Source organism: Melanotaenia boesemani, chromosome 16 (genome assembly GCF_017639745.1).
Source record: "Melanotaenia boesemani isolate fMelBoe1 chromosome 16, fMelBoe1.pri, whole genome shotgun sequence".
Classification (NCBI taxonomy): domain Eukaryota; kingdom Metazoa; phylum Chordata; class Actinopteri; order Atheriniformes; family Melanotaeniidae; genus Melanotaenia; species Melanotaenia boesemani.
In genome coordinates, this window is record NC_055697.1 from 1460010 (window position 1) to 1480663 (window position 20654).

General features: G+C 40.7%; 1 protein-coding gene across 1 annotated transcript in view; it reads right to left on the reverse strand.

Moving 5' to 3' along the window:
* The window catches only part of LOC121655219 (cGMP-dependent protein kinase 2), a 74307-nt gene that overhangs the window by 11178 nt on the left and 42475 nt on the right, over positions 1-20654 (reverse strand). The window contains exons 8-15 of the mRNA XM_042009709.1: positions 16359-16457; positions 16069-16216; positions 15803-15939; positions 13824-13913; positions 12267-12408; positions 10495-10658; positions 8440-8562; positions 5619-5681 (exon numbers count right to left, since the gene is read on the reverse strand). Coding sequence (XP_041865643.1) covers positions 5619-5681; positions 8440-8562; positions 10495-10658; positions 12267-12408; positions 13824-13913; positions 15803-15939; positions 16069-16216; positions 16359-16457 — 966 coding nt within the window. The remainder of the gene's footprint in view (positions 1-5618; positions 5682-8439; positions 8563-10494; positions 10659-12266; positions 12409-13823; positions 13914-15802; positions 15940-16068; positions 16217-16358; positions 16458-20654) is intronic.

Consider the following 20654-nt stretch of genomic DNA (forward strand, 5'->3'; position numbering starts at 1 on the left):
GAAGACAGTGGAGTTTTTCCGTCTGGCCCTTTGTTCACAGCAGAACCGCCAACAAGGTAAACTCTCGCAAACGCGTGATTTTAATTTGCTCCTGGGATTTCGTCATCATAAGAGTTTATTTGAATAAGCCAGCCCCTCTTCCACACCTAAAATCATCTGCTCAGCCTACTGCAGTTGTCATTAACAGTCAGTTGTGTGAAGATTTCAAAACGGCCCTCTCATGTCAACTGCTCGGTTGTCAGTTACCAAAACCAACATGAAAATGTTTTAGTCTCTCTGTAGCAGCAGACCAAACTGCCAGGAACAAATGGATCAAATTAGTGGCCCACTCAGACCAGAGCAAAGGGGCCCCCAGACTGGAGCCCCCTGGCGCGATGGGGCAGGGGCGCCAGGCAGCACAGGGTGACGGTGAGCAGGTCCAGCAGGTGCCGGGCGCCGCGGGCTGCAAGGAGGGCAGGCACCCCACAGGCCCAAGGGCCACCCATTCCCCCCAGCAGAGCCCCGTCCAGGAACCCGACGGGTCCAGACCGCCCCAGGCAAAACCACCGCCGGCCACGCCAACCCAACACCAAGGCTAGGTACCCCAGGGACAAGAACATGTCTGCAGGTTAGGTCCAGTGAGGCTAGTGGAAGGCGGGCCTCAGACCCGACCCTCTCCACCTACACACACTCACACAACCACATACATTCTCCCTGAGGTCTCCCCAGCCCCCCGATGTGGCACCGAGGTCGGCCCCCAGGGCAAACGGCGCCCAGCAGCACGCCACACAGGACAGCACTACAGGATTCATGACTGATGTTTTGTCATGATGGATGTGTGCTCACAGTTGTAGATGTAGCTTTGCTAGTCTTCTTACCACAAGACGGCAATTGTGATCATTTAATCTAACAAGGTGACCATCATGTAGTCTGACACTGGTATAATTTTATTAGGGAGGAAATATTTAAAAAGTGACATTTTACTACCTCTTCAGTTCCTATACAGTCGGATTTTATCACCAAACCAGAACGCAAACTTTTTATTTCTCTGACATTTTCACGTCATGTATGTAAACGGGAGTTGTGATGGTTCTACGGACAGATTTTACTGGTAACTGGGCAGAAATGAGGCTCTGGAAGAGGCTAAAACTGGTGAACTGGCAGTATTCCAGAGGCTGCACTGTAGTGTAGTGTGAAGGTTCCCAGGCTCGGAGTCTGGTTCAATCACAAATGGCTAAATTCTGTAAGCTGCTGCTCGGTAAGGTTAGCTCGCCATCACTAAGGTGTTGATGTTTTGGAGTCTAACACACTCTAACAGCCCTCCTTCCGACTTTGGCCTCCCAGAGGCCAATCAGCGTGCAACTCGTTAACATTATTTAAATTAGTGAAAAGCTTGTGTGAACTCTCATGAGATGAAGTTGTGGTATGAGGGTCAAAACAAGCTCTATGTTTGATGTTTTTTTATTTAATAAGTTTTCAAAAAATATTTAAAGACACTTTGAGGACAGTGGATACATGAAAAGACCAGGTGATGACACCTTTAATTTAATTTATGCATAGCTCCTGTTGCCAAATTAGCTTACATAGCTATTCAGGTAGCTTTGCAGTAACAACCAAATGGTGTGTTTTGTTGTACGGTTTGTAGAATGTGGACATGCTGTTTTGTGCTGTGTTAAGTAACTGCTATGGCAACCTGTTAAGTATATTAGGAAGATGGCTGATACAAGTGATGCATCAACTTGAATCCTTGTACCCCAGATTTCAAGAGGGAAAGTGAAACTACTGGAGAAAAAACGTTTTTTCGAAGATTTATAATCTTAAGAGTTATTCTGTGTTATTGTATTCAGATTAAAGATTCCATGTGTCGCAATGAGACTGTGTAATATGTGGTTCACACATTACCACAAAAACCTTTCAAAGCAAAGCGCCTGCAAGGGAGCGTTTAATTTATTCTTCCCATTCCTCCAGTTATGTAGAGTCTGAGTTATGTTGTTTGTACTGGGTATGGATGAATACTATTAATTCTACAATTACAATAATAATAGTGGTAAACTACAATCATTTAAAAGTACAGCAACAAAAAAACAACAACAAAAAAAAAAAACATTATGCATAGTCGAAACAGTAATAAAGTTTATAAATTTGAATGTAATGCCCCCAAAATGTTTTTGACGGCAGTTCATCTTCACAAAAGCCCAAACTAGTTCATGTCTAATTCTTTATCAATCTGTGTGCATGTGAATGAGCGTGTGAGTGAGTGTGATGGGTAAGATATTACAGCTGTTTTTATTATTATTATGGAGATCTGATAATTGTTTCTCGTTACAGATTGATGCCACTGTCACTGACGCCATGGACGATAACACACTTGCTGGATACATCCCAACACAGATCGAATTGCAGCAAGATGCTTCTGTTTAGAAAATAAAAGTACAAGTGCAAAACCATCAAGAAAACTGCTCAAAAACTGAAGTGAAAGATGGGCATTGATTGGAATGATGAGAATTAATGTGATGATGAGGAGACTGTTGCTCCTCAGAGCAGTTTGATGAGGACTGTGATGGAGAAGAAGCCAGAGACAGACACATGAAGATACCTACAGAAACGGTTATCATGCATTCAGATGTGAAAGACATTGAGGCCGATGGGCTATCAGACACATCTGAGGACCCTGATGACCCTTTGATACTTGATCCCAGCCTACTATTTGAGAAAGATGACCTTGTTGTCACATCACACTCCCTTCAACTAATACATCTGTCACAACTTCACAAACCACATCCAGAGGTGAAGACTGGAGTTCCCCTACGTGAAATGATGTTGTATGCATCACGATCAAACTTCACAGGGTCAGTGTCATGTAAGAGATGATAAACCAGTTCAAGGATCCAACATTCCTCAAACACCCCCCTGAAATACACTGACATTGATTAAAAAGGAGCTGACACAGTTGGGGTCTCAAGAGACGTGTATGCTGCATTTTGGACCTGCGGGTTCCTCCTAAATGGCAAGAAGAAGACTGGAAATCCATTGGTAGAATTCTGCTCAAGGGTTTTTAGGACCATGGATACTATCCCTGTCGCCCTGCCCCAATCTTCTCAGTGGCACTGAGTTTTGGTGAAAATCAAGTGTCAGATGATTTGCTCTTTGAAAGTCTTCTCCTGTACCTAAGTCAGTCAGAAAGGGATCTGATAACATGTGCCCTACAAGGGGATCTCTCAGATGAATCTCATGGACTGCCTAAATGTATCAACCCTTCCAACGGTGGACAATCTGAAAGACATCCTACAAAAAGTGTCACACAAAAAAGCTGATCCAAAAAACAGCATATGCTCAGAAAGTTGAGGTTGTGTTCTCATAAATAAATAGGCTGGCACAATGACCTGTGGCACATACCTGTGGTCCTCTTCTGGAGCATACACTTCCTACCCAGATCGCAATGAAGTGGATCAAGCTGTACAAGACCAATAACACTCTAGGAGCCTCAATGAGGCTGTGGCAGACCACCCTTGAGGCTAACTTTGAGCCAGTTGCACAAGTCTCCATCAAATGTGGTATATGCTCAGTCCCCGCTGCTGTTCGGCATAGCCCTGAACCCCATGTGCACATGTGCAGAGTGGTGTTGAGGGAACACAGACCAAAGTGAACAAAACGAGCTGCTTGTCCAAAAAACTTCCTAAAAAAGTCTCATTTCAATTCCTGAAAATGATTTATCCAGTGTTGGGAGTGATGCCGCTTCAGAAAGGCCCACCAGCTTTTAATCCGCCGATCGTAGACGCAGCAATGTTACTTACGGTGCGATCCACATTCCATTGAAAGAATCTCTGCATCTCAGTCATTGTGACATTTTCTGTTCCATAATCAACATGAACCCTGGAAGATTTCCCCATCATCTTTTCAACTTCTTTTATGAAATAGCCTGTGATTATCGTAGGGTCACTGTTTGTTGGACCGGCATGAAGCTAGACAATGAGTCTTGAAAAGCCATCAATCACTCCACTGAAGCACATAGCAAATGGCTTTAATCTGTCGTAGGAGCCAACATGCCACATAAAATTAGGCCCTGGATTAGCATACACATGTCACATTTAGTAGTTTCTTCATCTTTGCTCAACTCCCCAAGGGTCAAGAAACTTCATTAAAAGTCTCACTGTACTTTGATTCACAACCAGCATTGTTTTTGTCAACGATGACGAATTTATTTTGTTGACAAACCTTTGTTTCATGACGATAACGAGACGGTGACGAGCTAAAAATGGCTCTGATGACGAAAACATGACGACACGTTTGTGAGATTTCTTTGATGAGACGAAGGGCTGATTGTCCAACATTAAAAACACGACATTTCTGCCTATTGTGAGCTCAATCTGTCAGTCAGCAATGAGGCAGCTTGGCCACGCCCACCACCAGACGTGCAGCGTCACACAGACAAGCAGTTCATTCATTCATAGATGAATCATGGATTTGGTGAAAGCGATAAAACATATATGTACATATTTTAACTATAATCCATCATAATTCCACTGGCAGACCAGGTCAAGTTGAGCATGTGTTCCTCATCCTTTGCTCATGTTTTGGACATGTGTGTGTTCAGGGTGGAGTTTTACACTTCAGAAAATTCTCAGAAATAAAGCCACAGTTACCAAAGTCAGGATGTTGTTGCTCTTTTCTTTTTGGAGTAATTGATTACAGTATTTGTTGTTGGCTGGGAAACCTTCTAAGTCTAAAAACATTCCTTTTAATTTTGTAATTATTGATGAAAACAACCAAACAACAAGCTCACAATGTGATGCTATATGTTTAACTTATAGATCTGCTATTTTCTTGTGACATGTTTGTATGATGAATTGGGCATCATTTCATGAAAAAAGTTGAAATATAGAAATAAAAGTTTCTGTCCAACAGCAGTTAAGTAACACGGCAGCATTTCATCCCTGTTGATGGGAAAGTCTCGGCTAAAGCTTTCAGTCTGGTAAAGGACCTGGTTATTATGTAAAAGCATTAAGGTTAACTTGTTTTATCAATTACTTGTTATAAACTGTCAACCTTGATTCCACTTTTTAATTCGTATTATTGACCCAAATTAATTTGTTAAAATACTAATACTTTCTTTATTCGACTAAAACTAGACTAAAACCTTTTTGAGTTTTTGTCGACTAAAACTGGACTAAAAAGGACTAAATGTGACTAAAACTAATAAACATTTTCATCCTGAAGACTAAAACTAAGACTAAAACTGAGATGCCTGCTAAAAACAACACTGTTCACAACATAACCCACTTGAATGCATTTAAGATCAGCAGAACCTCCCATGCCCCTTAAGTTGATCAATGAGAAATGCTGTTCACGTTTTGACAATAAAACATTTGACATAATAACGTGATACGTTTCAAGTTTTTACAATAAACTGTCACGTTATAACGTGAGAAGGCCCCATTTTTTTATTTAAAAGCTCCACGCTTTAATAGCTTTTAGTTATTAAATGTTAAGAATTTAAAAAGATCATTACTGTTCTGCAGCAATAATGATCATGAATGACAAAATTACCAATTAACTCAATAATCTGACACAATCACATTTTTTCCAACCTTATCTTTTTCAAATGGAAAGGAGAAAAATTCATCTCTAAAAGAACTTACTTGTGTTTCTTGATGTCCACAATGCCATTCTTTTTGTTTCCCAGCCTTTCCACTGGGTTCAGCCTGTAAGAAAAGAAATAGACTTTTAAATTGGTTCATACTGTCTATGAAAAATACTTACAAATACACAATCAATCTATTTGCTTATAATGTTTTTTTAAGTGGGTTATTTACACTCAGTTTATTCTTTGTGGCCGTCATAAATTCTATTAGGTTATTATAATTTTTGAATGGCACAGAGAGCTTTCTTTTGGATGGGAGTTATTGGGGGAAAAGTCTTCTGATTGGTTGAATTCCTAAAGGCTTGCTGAGGGAGTAAACAAAAGGAAGATGGAGAGCAAACATAATCAGTCTAGAAAATCTGGGCGCTGTGACGTGATAGTGGATAGGTTGCTACTTCTGAATAGAATAAATTTCTTCTACATAAACTACTAAATTGAATTTAAAGATTCAAGATTTTAATTGTCATTATGCAAGCATAGAAAAAATTTGAGGAGTCTTTTGGCTTAAGTTCACATAAATTAGAAAACAGAAACAGATAACAGGTACATATAAATGGGTAAAATATAAAGATATTAAAGATAATAACACCTCTATATTACAGAAAATAAGAATTCCCTGCAGCCAGTGATATTTACAGGGTGGAAAAAATTAATCCTAGCGCAAGGACGTTGATCTATGTGTCTGTGTGTGTGTGTGTGTGGCTGTGGAGGGTGGGTGCGTGTGCGCGAGTACTGTTGGGGGTGGGGATGTACGTGTTGAACTACAGAAGGATGTTGCTTTCACAGCTCTGGGGACGAAGCTGAGTCTTTCTGTGGTGGTTTAAATGTTCCTGTTCTACTTTCCTGATGGAAGCGGTACAAACAGTGTGTTGTCTGGGTGGGCGGGGTCGGCTGCGATGTGTCTGGCCCTCTTCTGGACATGGGCGTGTAGATGAAATCCAGAGCTGGCAGACGGTGGCCCACAATCTCCTGAGCTTGTGTGACGTTCACATGGCTCCGAAGCCAGTTCAAGTGTGAAAATGGTGGCGAAAACTAGGAGAAAGGCTTCACCATCCCCACGAAACCGCTGTAGTACATACCACAAGGCTGTGGGGGTGCTATGATGATTAAAGAGTATCACGCCAGAGCGAGACCAAGTTCATTATCTGCATGCACATAATGAATTGTTGTTGTGTTTGATGTGCATTTGTCACATTGGCGTGATGAACACAGACGGTGGAAGTTTCAACCTGTCCATCTTGGTACCTGGTTTCAGACATGATCGCTTTCATGGAGGTAATCCCTGGTTTTGTGGGGATGAAAGGGTGGATTGCTAAAATACTTTTGTGGTTTTACTGCAATTTGGCGCCATGGAGAAGCACCCTAAGTTCCCCTGGTCCTGTGCAGCTGCCGTACCGTCACACTGAGACACAGGATGCTCTCCATGGAGGCTCTGTAGAAGTTCACCAGCAGCTGAGAAGAGAGTCCCGTCGCTTCAACTTCCTGAGGAAGAAGAGCCGTTGTTGAGCTTCTTCACCAGGTGTGAAGTGTTCACAGTCCAGGAGGGGTCAGAGAAAATGTGGATGTCCAGGAACTTCATGCTGTCCACTTGCTCCACTGCCTCTCCGTGGATGCAGAGAGGAGCATGCTCAGTCTTCCTGGACCTCCTGGAATCTTCTAGGACCTCCCTTGTCTTGTCGATGTTAAGAACCAGATTGTTCTTGGAACAACATTTTTTGAGACTCTTGAGGACTTCTTCTCTATAGTGGGTCTGATCATTGTTGGACATGAGACCCACCACGGTGGTATCGTCCCCAAACTTGGGTGGATGGCAGAGCAGTCCTGTGTGAAGAGGGTGAAGAAGGCGGAGCCGAGCACACAACCCTGAGCACACAAAAGCATTGAGGATCAGTGGTGAAGATGTTGACGTCTATCCTCACCACCTGGCCCTGTTGATGAGGAAGTCCCTGATCCAGGTGCAGAGTGATGCTGGCAGACCAGGTTGTGGAGCTTCAGGGCCAGCACGTCAGGGGGAACGGTGTTAAAGGCTGAGCTGAAGTCCACAAACAGCAACGTAACACAAGTGTTAGGATGCTGCAGGTGTGTCAAGGTCGTGTGGAGAGCTTTCAAGGCAGCATCCTCCGTAGAACGCTTCTCCCTGTAGGTGAATTGCAGGCTGTTTAGGCCGACAGGGATGTGCTTTAGGAGGATCCGCTCAAAAGACTATGATTACTGGGCCTAGAGCGATGGGGCGGTAACCACTGAGGCAGGTTATGGTTGTTTTTTTGGGCACAATGATGGAGGCAGACAGAAACTGTGGAAAGCTGCAGGGACAGGTTGAAGATGTCCAGAAAAAACTCTGCCAGTTGGTCTGCACACGGCTTTGGTGTCTGACCTGACATACATTCACTAAAGTTTCTTCACATTAGAGAACAGTTTATAGTTTTTTTGTTGATCTCCATCTGTTTTTATCTTTTTTTGATTAGAAATATATTGATTTGGGTAGTATTTATCATGCAAACATATAAAATCATTATGCATCGGCCACCGACTGATCAGTTTTGGTTTTGTTAAAAAGAATAAAACCTTTGTGATATGATTCTATAAGACTGAATTAGTCTCACCCCTGCAGTGACACCGGTATGATGACTGACTGACTAAATAAATAAATAAAAACAGTTACAACCTCCATAAGTCATGTCTTGTTTCTAAGCTTGACACATATTTACCCAGCTTCCACCTCCAGTTCCTGTAAGATTTGCTCGTGTGTTTAAAGTTGTGTGTTGAGCAGTGACTGCAGCTGTATTCCAGATCTGATATCGAAGAGGGATTCATCGTACCTGCAGAGTCTCCTGATGAGGTCGTCTGGACGTTTGCCTATTCTCTTTGGAAAATCCACCTTCTCAATGCCATGGAGGACCATGGTGTAAATCTTTATGGGGTCTGACCCAAAGAAGGGTGGGCTGGAAGAAAAGACGGTTTTCAGATTTTCAGCTTTTATTTTGCCTCCTTTGTCTGACTTTAATTGGCATGAATCTGCTCATCCTGTTGAATTAATTCGTGTAACATTATCTTTATGGGCTCGACACACGGGAGGCGACCAACGACAGCGACGGCAGCAGTGTCGTGCATCGCGCTCTAAGATCGCTTTTCTCCAAGAAATTTGATTGGTTATGATATTGGTGGGGATTTTGACATTTTCAAACCAGTCCGTGACGTGACAAAGTTTGACGGATGGAGAGTCAGAAGATTTTGCACGAATTGACAGAAATCTTGCTGTTTACTGTATAAATGAGAGAGAATTCTAGGTTCATCCGAGTTTACAAAATAGGGAAACAGCATCATGAATATCATCATTTGATGGACCTCAAGGCTGATCCAGATCAATCCAGAACCTACGTTTGGACTAATTCACTCTGGCGCCACGCGGCTGCCTTTTATTAAGCTAAAATATTCTTCCATGTTCAAAGTGTTTGCAGATGGCGCCGTCCAGCCTGCTCTCATTGGTCTGTCCATGAAGCCCCTCGCTGGTTGGTTGTAGTGCCAGGCGGCAGCGGCAAAAAATGTTCTATTTTCTTATGTCGCATCACAAGCCCCGTGTGCACGTCTACATGAACGAGCGCAACATTTCACATGCACAAATGTCGCCTGTCGCTTGGCTGGAGGAGGGCAGCGTTTTTCACCGCAATACACAGGTTGCATAGGAAATGATGGAGAAGGAGCGACGTCGCCTCTTGTGTGTCGAGCCCATTATGCTGAGTTGATGGTGTTGGGAAGGTGTTTTGATTTTCAAGTCAAGCAAAAAATAAACACGTTTAAAGGCCAAAGAGTCATCAGGTGGTCATCTCAGAGAGAAGGAAGGAAAGAGGAGGAGAAACAGAGAAAGGGTGAAGGTCTGCTGATCCATCACCTCTATGAGTGTCGTGTAATAGATGAGCCTGACATAAGTTAATGTTTTTTAGCTTCTTGCTACTTTTTTTGACATGAAGTTGTATTCAGTTTTTAATCTTCCAGAACTAAAACAATCTGAGGAATCCTGCAATCTAATTCATTTCACCCCATTAGTCTGTATTCATTAAATTCAGCTCACATTTCATTCCAGATATTTATTTTATTTTACATTCTGTCCTCACAGAAAGAGAATAGCTAAATGTGGGTAAAAGGACATCTAATATACACAGATGTTTCGTAACTTTTTGGATAGTTTGAAGTGTGTTGTCCGGTTGTGCTGACTTGTGAAGGCTCAAGCAGGTGGGTTCCTGCATGTTCAGTTCGACCTTCTGAAATCTTCTCAAACTGTTTCTGTCATCAGCCACAATGTGTACAGTCTCATGTTTTTGTATGTTTGGTGGTGGTGTTGAACAGGAGAAATGTGTTTGTGTGTGTGAAAGGTATGTGTTTGTGCTGACTCGGCCACAATAATGTTAAAATAAATGACTGATGTTCTATAAATCCAACATTGAACAACAGTGTTGGATATTGTTCCTTCTATGAGAAACTAATTAGATAACATGATTACAGCAATTAAAAAGTAATTAGTCAAGTTACCACAGTACTGTAAGAGAAAAGTAACTTGTTAGAAATCTTCGGCATTACCAAACATAAATACCTGATTGGTTAGAAAGTCAATCAACATCTATGGCTGAAAGTACTGAATGTACCTTATTACATAATCTGTAAAATCAAGTATGTGGAGCTTAAATTCGGGAAATTCATGTCCTTTAGAAGGATGGGGAATTTAAAGTTGTTGCTAGAATATCCTTCACCACATAACCAACAATAAATTCAATAAGGTTCCTCAGACCAGCAGTCGAGTTGTAAGCTAGTCGTTAGTTACCTGAGCTGCTACCAGCCTGCAGGAGCTACTTGAAAGGCTGAGTTCTTAGAGTTCTTACTTGCCAGTGAGAAGTTCAAATATGAGGATTCCCAAAGACCAACAATCTGCCCCAAAATCATGGCCCTTGTTCATGATGACCTCTGGGGCCACATACTCCGGTGTCCCACAGAACGTCCAGGTCTTTTTTCCAATACCGATCTTTTTAGCAAAGCCAAAGTCTGCCTGCAGACAGATGGAAATGTTAGAAGTTAGAAAGAGCACCTCTACAGTTAACCATGCTGTTCGGACTGATGTCAGTCTGACCCACTGGTTCCACTGAAAATGAAAGTCTCTTTACACGTCATGTCACACTGGGCTCCTTTCTAAAGCAGAGGGTACTGTACAAGTTGTATTCAGTAAGGCAAGATCATTTAGTTTGGTAGTATCTAAAAAATATCTAAAAACTCTGTCCTTAACCTTTTACTTCCCAAATCCCAGCAGTTACTTTTCACAGCTTGTCTTCTCAGGTGTTAGTAAAATGATCTGCCATGTCATTTAAATCTTCACGTTTTCCAACCACTGCATAGTAGGCATGGCTACATTAATCTGGTGCCTCCATTATGTTAATGTCAAACAGGCATTTTCTTTTATATTACTGTACAAACTGCTCATGATTCTGTTTGACATTCCACAGTCTGACTTTCTGTATGACTCGTCTGCTCTCTGTGCAGACAGACATACTATGTCAGAAATAAAATGAAGAAAACAAGTGTATATTTTTAAGCAGAGTGGAACTTCAGTATCAGGTTAGTTACAAATGTCTCCTTCCAGTAATCATATCAGACAGCATGGTATAAATGTCCATCGCTATGTTGATGATACTCACATATTTTTCTCCATGAAGCCTGATAAAATCAAAAATGTATTAAAGACATAAAGTCCTGGATGACTCTGGATGTTATCCTTCTAAATGCAGAGAGACTGAGGTTGTTGTCTTTGGTCCTGAGAACCTTAGGAAGTCCTATCATCAGATATAATATTTCTCTTGTTTTATCTTCTTTTCATTGGCTTCCTGTTAAATCCAGAATAAAATTTAAAATTCTTCTCCTTACATATAAGCTTTTAGTGACCAAGCTCCATAGGATCTTAAAGATCTGAGATCCAGATCTCCCAAAGGAGTACTTCACTCTCAGCCTGCAGGTTTCTTGGTGGTTCCCAGAGGTTTTAAACGTAGAATGAGAGGCAGAACCTTCAGTTCTTGGTCCGCTCTCTGTGGAACCAGCTCCCAGGTTGACTTCATGAAGCAGACACCTCTCTACCTTCAGATCATCTTCAAACTTTGCTTCCTGATAAATCTTATAGTAGGTCTGGCTTGATGACTGAATCAAAGTAAGGTTTGAGCCACTCCATTGGTTTCCTTAGCTAGGTAATTATTTTTATGAATTGGTTTATATGAACACAGTTATTATAAACTGGACTAATATGGGTCATTTAATGGATTTTTAATTGGATAATAATTGGATTACAATGAATTAAACTGTGCCTGTAAAACTGACTTGAGATGACTTTGTTGTGAACTGGTGCTATATACATTAGGACCACTTCTGCACCACAAAAAACTTGCTGTAATCCTTGTCCAGGCCAACAACTGACATCTGGACCACATGCTGCCCACACAAGTGAGTAAGTAAGTAAGTAGACCAGGGCGACCAATTAACCTAACATGCATGTCTTTGGACTGTGTGAGGGAGCCAGAGTACCCATACATACAAAAGAAAAACATGCAAACTCTACACAAAAAGGCCCCTGCCTGGGCTCCAAGACTAACAACCATTTTAACAACTGCCTTACCATTTTGACATAACCCTCAGCATCCAGTAGAAGGTTTTCAGGCTTCAGGTCTCTGTAGACTATGCCCATCATGTGGAGATAGTCAAAGGCCTCCAAGACACAACCAGTACAGAACCTGGCTGTGGGCTCATCAAAGTAACTCCTAGTAGATGAAAAAGAAAAACACAGCTTTATATATTCCATAAAAATGTATATTAGTAAGGATCTGTGTCAGTTTTTAAGGCAAAGCAAGTTTATTTCTATAGCACATTATATGTACATGACAATTCAAAATGCTTTACATAAGACATCAAAAGGATTACAGGTGGTGCAAAGAAAGCATGAAAAGTAGTAAAAGGCAGCAACAAATAGCAAAAATCACAATAAAATCATGAATTACATTAAAACGATTAAAAGGAAGATAAGTTAAAAAGTTAACATGCAGATTTCATGCAGAGTTGCATGAGAAAAGAAATGTTTTTAACCTGGATTTAAAAATTTCTACATTTGGTGAAAGTTTAATCTCCACTGGCAGTTTGTTTCACTTGTTTGCAGCATAACAGCTAAATGCTGCTTCTCCATGTTTAGTCTGGACTCTGATCTGGATCCTGGTCTGGACTCTGGTCTGGACTAGTTGACCAGAGTCTTTGGATCTAAGAGCTCTGCTAGGTTTATATTCTCTGAACATATCACAGATGTATTCTGGGCCTAAACCATTCTGGGATTTGTAAACAATCAGAAGGGTTTTAAAATCTATTCTGTGACTGACTGGAAGCCAGTGTAAAGATTTCAAAACTGGCGTTCAGATCTCTTAGTCTCTAAAACTCCAGCAGCAGCATCTGGATGAGCTGCAGATGTTTAATGCTCTTTTTAGGAAGTCCTGTTAAAAGACCATTACAGTAATCCAGCCTACTGGAGATGGATCACGGAGGAGTTTCTCCTGGTCTTACTGGGAGAATAAACCTTTAATTCTGTTGATGTTTCTGAGCTGGTAAAAAGCTTCTTAGTGAAGCTTTGATGTGGCTGCTGAAAGTCAGGTCTGAGTCTATCAACACTCCAAAGTTACCAACTTGGTCGGTGATTTTAAGAGCCCGAGTCTCCAGGTGTTTACCAATGCTGACCCTCTTCTCTTTCTACCAAACAGAATAATCTCAGTTTTGTCTTCATTTAATTGTAGAAAATTCTCCCTCATCCAGGTGTTTATTTGCTCCAGACTCTGACACAGTAAGTCTGCTGGGCTGCAGTCATCTGGTGACAGAGACATATAAAGTTGTGTATCATCTGCATAACTTTGATAATTAATGCTGTAGTTCTGTAATATTTAACACAAAGGGAGCAGATATAAGTTGAACAGAAGGGGTCCAAGGACTGACCCCTGGGGGACTCCACAAGTCAAATTTAAGGAGGTCAGCTTTAGAAGGAGGTCAAAGGACTGAAGCTCCTCACTGACATCAGTTTAGTTGTCTCCATTATTTTGCTGATATACAATAACTCTGGAGTATGAGCTGTTTAACATCACTTTCTAGATGTCTTCATTAGTAGTTGCAGAATGAATGAATGAAAAGGACATACACTCACATGTCCCGCAGCACAGACCACAGCTCTCCACCCAGACAAACCTCTAGCAGCATGTAAACAAACTTGTTGTCTCGAAAAGTCCGGAATAACCTGGAATAAATGCACAGCCATGCATTAAAACAGGGGCGTCCAGCTTTGGTCCTCGAGCCCTGTAGGTTTTAGATGTTTCATGATCAAACACACCTGATTCAAATTAAATGACTCTTCTCAACAGCTTGTTTTCAAACAAGTTGACACATTAATCTAATTCAAGTGTGGTGCAGCAGGACAAATCCCAAACCTGCAGGACAGGAGCCCTCCAGGACCGACTTTGGACAGTCCTTCATTAAAACATAAAGTAGTTCACATAGTAGCATAGTAAATTCCTTGCTGATCGTAATAATAGTATGGGGCAGATTTTATCTTTCACCTTCTGCTGGCCAGAGAAATAAACTACTGGCTGCCAAGTTGGTGCTGAAGCCTGTTCAATGACTGAACTTAACTTATGCCCGTGGGCACTAAGGTTTATTATATTCTTTGATTTAATTTTCATTCATTCTTGAGACAAAACAACAAAAACAAACAAAAGATAATCCAAATACAAGAATTAAAAGGAGCAGAAAAAAGAAAAAAATGTCTTCTAACTCCCCTTTTTACACAACAATTTATCCAAAACTGAAAAACAAAGTTCAGATAAAATAGGGCTAAAACATCTTCGCACATCTACCTGCCAAGAAACTCTTTATTAGAATCCATCACAACAAAACAGAAAAACCTCCAACACACATTCAACACACTGACTTTAACATCTTCTAAAAAATATTATTTCTTTCTTCATTTTTAAATCTTTTCTGGGGGTTTGGTGCTAATCTCTTCTTATGTGCTTTTTACAAAATGATTCAAACACAGTAGTCCACTAACTAAATCCTACAACTGAACGAATGATGGATTTGATGAATCTGTAATCATTTCTTCTTAAACCTCTTTTTTGACAAAATGAAATAGTATCTTTAACTTTGTGTAAATATTTTCATTTATAGCTGATTTCCAAGTTAAACCTTCATCAATCAGAACACCAAGAACTTAGATTCATTTACTCTGACAATTCTGGCACCATCCTGTTCAGTAGTTTGTACTTTTATCTTCATTACTGAACATCATGTCATGTTTTCCCAATTAAGTGATTCATCTTTCTGTTTTTAGATAGAAAAAAAGTAATTAGATCTGCAAACACAAATGTAGAAACATTAACAATATCATAAACATACAAGATAAAATGTTTTGGCCCGAGGACGGACCCCAGAGGTACACCGCAGGTCATATGATTAAATTCTGATTTCATTTTATCAATTTAAACATTTTCTGATACCATATTTGAAAATCTGTTTTGTAGAAGTTATTCATGATCAATAATGTCAATATTATTGTGTTTTTTAAATGGACAAATATATCTGCAGGCTTTGCAGAGCAGTTGCACTGAGTGGTTCTACAACAACGTTGACTGCTGCTTAAGATTCTAGATTTGTCCATGAATAAGAAAATTGTAGAAGCTGGGTACTGGGTGGTGTTTTTTAAATGTTAGTAGGAAAAGCAGTGGTTGGAAAGTACATGCGAAACACAGAGTGAGCATGACATTTTGGCTGAACTTTTCTCTTTAAATGGACGGTGGACAGACTGTTTACACAAAGTCAAGATAAATCTCAGTGAAGAGGAGGAATCTGTGTTGACAGCATTCTTCTAGCTGGTCCTTAGTGACTCCACCGAGACACCAACACTCTTCACATCGCAATTTTATCTCTTGCTCAGTAAATACATGGGATTTGTAGAAAATAGATGTCTGGGTTTAAGTTGTTCTGCTTAACATCTTAAAGCTCCCACAGGCTGAGATTGTACAGAGCCTACTAAATCTTTTTATAGACAATCAGAGGTAACTATGGATTGATAGATTGTGGCTGGTTTAGGATGAATCCTGACAGTGTGATGTTGGAAGTGGTCCAGACCTGATGATGAAGGCTGAGTTTGTTTGCTGAAGAATGTTCTTCTCAGAGTAGATGTGTTCCTGTTGTCTGGTGTCCACAATGTGTTTCTTTTTGATACATTTCAGAGCAAATGTGGTGTTTTCATCCTTCAGCTTCACCTAAAAGAAAAGAAAACTTGCTATCCTCAGTACAGTCTCATCTGTTTGCTAAGATGGAATAAAATTCCTCCAAACTACTTCCCCTATAAAGGTGAGCAGACAAATGAAAGGTGATGGTTCAGGCATTACAAGTTCTACTCGTCCAAATCCTCCCATGCCCAGTGTTGCTATGACTTCCAGGTCCTGGAAAGGCTGATGTGCAGGAAGCAGAGCGATCCTTTCCCTCATCCTTCTCATCTCCTGAGACTCTGTAGAATCAGTCTGAGACAAGTGGGGTCTATGGGAAGGAGAACATGGGACACACGGTTACATCTGGATCTATGGTAGCTTTAAATGGGCTCAACACTAAACTGGAAATGGATAACCGTTGACCTAATCAGCAGTCATAGATCACTTTGTTGTGTCATTCGTTCACTCACAGGGCGTTTCTTTTCTCATCATTCCTGGAGAGCTCTTCCACATATTTCTTGAGGTAAGCTTGAAGCTCCTCATAAGTTCCCACCATTTGGTTGAAATTACTGGAGGAGTCAAAGAGAGAGACAACTTTCAGTTCTATAATATATATATATATATATATATATATATATATATATATATATATATATATATATATATATATACACATATATGTTAGGGCTGTCAAAAAATAATCATTTCAGCATCATTTCAGCAAGTCAGCAGGATGAGTTTAAAGCTGTGAAGCTGCTTCCTTCTAAACACAGAAGGAACAATATGTGATGAATATCAGCATCAGGTGAACAGACAGAAAGCAGGATGAGAATCTCACAGCTTCTAGATGGTGAGGAGAGAGAAATATTCACAATATGCACAATAACTTCCATCTATGCACCTTCACTGCTTCATTATCCACATTTCTGGATATAAATTCTCTAAACTTTCATTCTTAGCTTGACTGTTTAGCTTCACCTCTGCACCTGCAGCCTCCGCTACCGGGAGTTAAGGGTTAACATCTGGTTTCCGGGTGTAGCGTCAGGTCTGTAGATGTAACTATAAACATGTGTGGTATCCACAGAAAGTCCAGAATCTCAGCTACCAGCTCAGTAAACCCATTTCTATCACCAACACACACAGTTAAGACAACAAATTATTTAAAGACCAGGTACACAAAGTCTGAAAATACATAAACACAGATGATGTTTCCCCATGAACACGAACAAACGGCTCCTCTACTGAAAGCTCACATCTCACAGATTCCACAGCTGGAAGTTTCATCTCGCTACGACCAAGATTCACCGAACCAGAGGCAGAAGAAGACCCGATTTATGCTGCACGTTTTTAAAAGTCAGAAAACATGTCTTACCTTTGCTGTATTGCATGAATTAAAATCGCATTTATTAAAAAAAAAACAATAATAAATTAAATTTCTTGCTGTCCTGTGGGAGCAGTTTCCTGTCCAAAAATCACAATGTTCTGTCCATCTGCATGAGCTTAGACGAAGAGAAACGTCGGTTCTTTTTCTTTCTGAAGTTCTAGACAGAAAACGTCTCTTCATTTTAATAAACCCGATTACATCAGATGCACCGCTGCAGCAGGGAAGAGAGACATGGACCTGTGTCCCAAGACCGTGGGGGGCTCTTGCTGGGGCTCTCCTCTGCTTCTCTTCGGGTGGGGCTGGAGTCGTCTTCGGGGTGGGGTGGCTTGGGTTGGTGCTCCGGGGCTGCTGCTGAGGGCCCCGGTCTCTGGGCTGCCCTGGTCTGCCTCTGACCTCCGTGGAGGCGTGGTCGCATTTACACGATCTCACTCACCACTCTTCATCACTGATCACTCCTTATTCCTCATCCTCTGCATGCTGACACAGTCACTGAGTTGTCCAGTGGGTTTTTATACTAAGAGATAATTCTTTTTTTATTTTTCCTGTGAGTTAGTATCTGGTCGCTGTTATGCTACTTTCATGATATGTCTTTTTGATTTGGTTATTATTTAAAAACTCTTAATGACTGGCAGCTCTGTTTTTTTTTGTACACAGTAAAAAATTTCAGGCATATAAAATAATAGAAGAAAATAAAGTTCAATAAAGTTCATAGTTTCAATGAAGTTAATAGTTTATAGTTATAGTTGTTTTCTTCTTAAGACTATTGCAAGCATAGTCAGTTAATCATAATCATATTTTGTGAAGCATATTATGTGAATCTTACACGGTAGCTGTGACTGTGTGTGTGTATATTGTCAGTGGATACATTACTCGTTTTTCTCTTGGGAAAGCTGAACATGGCCTTGCTGAGAAGATAACGCAGTTTTAACACTTTAACAATTGCATCTTTAGTTCACATCTGGCTCTCTTTCGGTTCACAGCTGGCTGCACACTGCTCACAGCTTGTTTGTTTCTATTTTTGTGCTAAATTGAACTCCATGCAAGTAAATTTGACTCTACCAAGATTTCATTGGTCTGTTGTTCCTGATTTAAAGTCTGAGATTATTTTTATCCAACAACTTGGTCCTTCGAGCCGGATCCCAACATCTCTCCGTGGACAGGACGGGACCTGAAACCGTGAGGTCAGAGCTTTCTGAAAACAAAGACCCCAGTCCAGGTGGCCACTAAACACGGGCCAGGATACTGCTGACTCATTGGAGAAAGTGCTGTTTTCATTATATTTGGTGTTATTTTTTATGGAAAAACAAGCCATCACGTATCAGTCTAACAGACTAAAGACAGAGGTGGATTGGACCATTCCCAACTGCTGAATTAATAGCTCTAACTCGAGCTTGTGAATTGGCAAAAGACAGAAAAGTAACTATTTGGACAGACAGTCAGTATGCATTTTCTACATTGCATGTTTGCAAATGTATGCAAATGTGCTGCACACACACATAGGACAGATGAAGTTTCCCTTGGAAATTCAAAGGCAGATGCGGCTGCTAAGCTGGCAGCACAGAAAACCTGCGTCACTGACAAATGCATGCATCACAGTTTTAGCTCATATGCAGCACAGCTTACCTCCAGCAGAACAAGAGAAGTGACTCCGGAAAGGAGCAACATTAAGTGAGACAGATAATATCTACCGATGACCAGCAGGAAAACCAATCCTCCCAAAAAAACCGTATCAGTATTTTTCTGTAGTGACTCATGGCTTCAGCTATGTGTCAGCGGGAGGGATGTTACTGATTATTGATCAGATATTTACACATTATGGATTCTCAAACTACTCAAAACTTTTTTTCAACAGTGTTTTGTTTGTTTGAAAAACAATCCTCAAGGCAACATTAAGACTAAAACCGGGAAATTTCCAAATGCATCTTATGCTTTCCAAAATATTTGCATGGATTTTATAGAATTAAATAAATGTGGAAAGAAAGAAATTTTGTAATTATAGATACATTTTCTAAATGGGTTAAACTATTTCCATGTGCACACCCAGATGCTAAGTAGCTAAAGCACTAGTAAGAGAAATAATTCCAAGATTTGGAGTACCACAAAGAATTTACAGTGATACTGGAACACACTTTGTAAATCAGGTTATTCAATATATAGGACAAGCATTAGACATTCAGTTAAAAAATCACTGTGCTTATCATCCACAATCAGCAGGATTGGTGGAGCGGCATAATGGCATAGTAAACAACAAATTTCTAAAAATTATGGCAGAAACAGAGAAGCTTTATTGCATTCCCTTAGTAGCATTACACATGCACATAACTCCAACCAATGATGGGTTAACTCCCTTTGTGCATGGACGGCCATATTATCTACCAAATTTAGCACAATTTTGTGAGCCAGAAGAAATGACATTGACTGACTATATGATTAAGGTTTTAACTGCAAAAGAGGTTGTTTCTGCTAATATCATCCCACAGGAAGAAGGTGAACAGCAGAACCTCACAGTGAGACCAGGAGACTGAGTGTTGATTAAAGGCATTCTCCGCGTTGGGACAACCCGTACTAGGTGTTGCTGACCCCCCCACCGCAGTGAAAATTGCTGGAAGGTCTACGTGGGTTCACCTCACACACTGTAAAAAAGTACCAGTGGCTCTCAACAGACTCATAGAGAAGCCCGACTACAAAAGGAGCATTGGCCAATAGGGGGTGTTATCTTAAACCTGGTGAAGATATCAACAACTTCATGAGTCTTTAGGAGAAAAACCAGTTGCCATAGTAACAGTGTGATGTCATACCGTCACCCACCGGAGGAGGGACTCAGTAGAGACACCGCAGGATACCATCTCAGCAGTGTGAGTCGTACACATTGTACACAAGTGTAATTGTCTCCATCTTACTGACTCTTGAACTGACTATCTACGTATGGCACCTCAGACACCTACTTAAGAGCTCTGAAGCACGTACAGTCAAGTTCAGACATGTAATGGATCATCACGATGAGCATGACAACCTCTGGGATGAGACTGCAGTCCAGGTAGCACATACAGTTACTACTACTACTACTACTACTACTAGTTGTTCTGTGTATGCACTGTTACCTCAAGCCACACCTACCTGAAAACATGGCCTGTACCTCTGAATGTAACACTATCTGTTTTCTGTGCTGTGACACTAACCTTGAACAGTGAGCCACAGCTTACTAACATGACCATGTGGATTATTTTACTCATTCCTAGGACTACTTTACTCATTCTAAGGATTACTTTACTCATTCCTAGGACTACTTTACTCATTCCTAGGATTACTTTACTCATTCCTAGGACTACTTTACTCATTCCTAGGATTACTTTACTCATTCCTAGGATTACTTTACTCATTC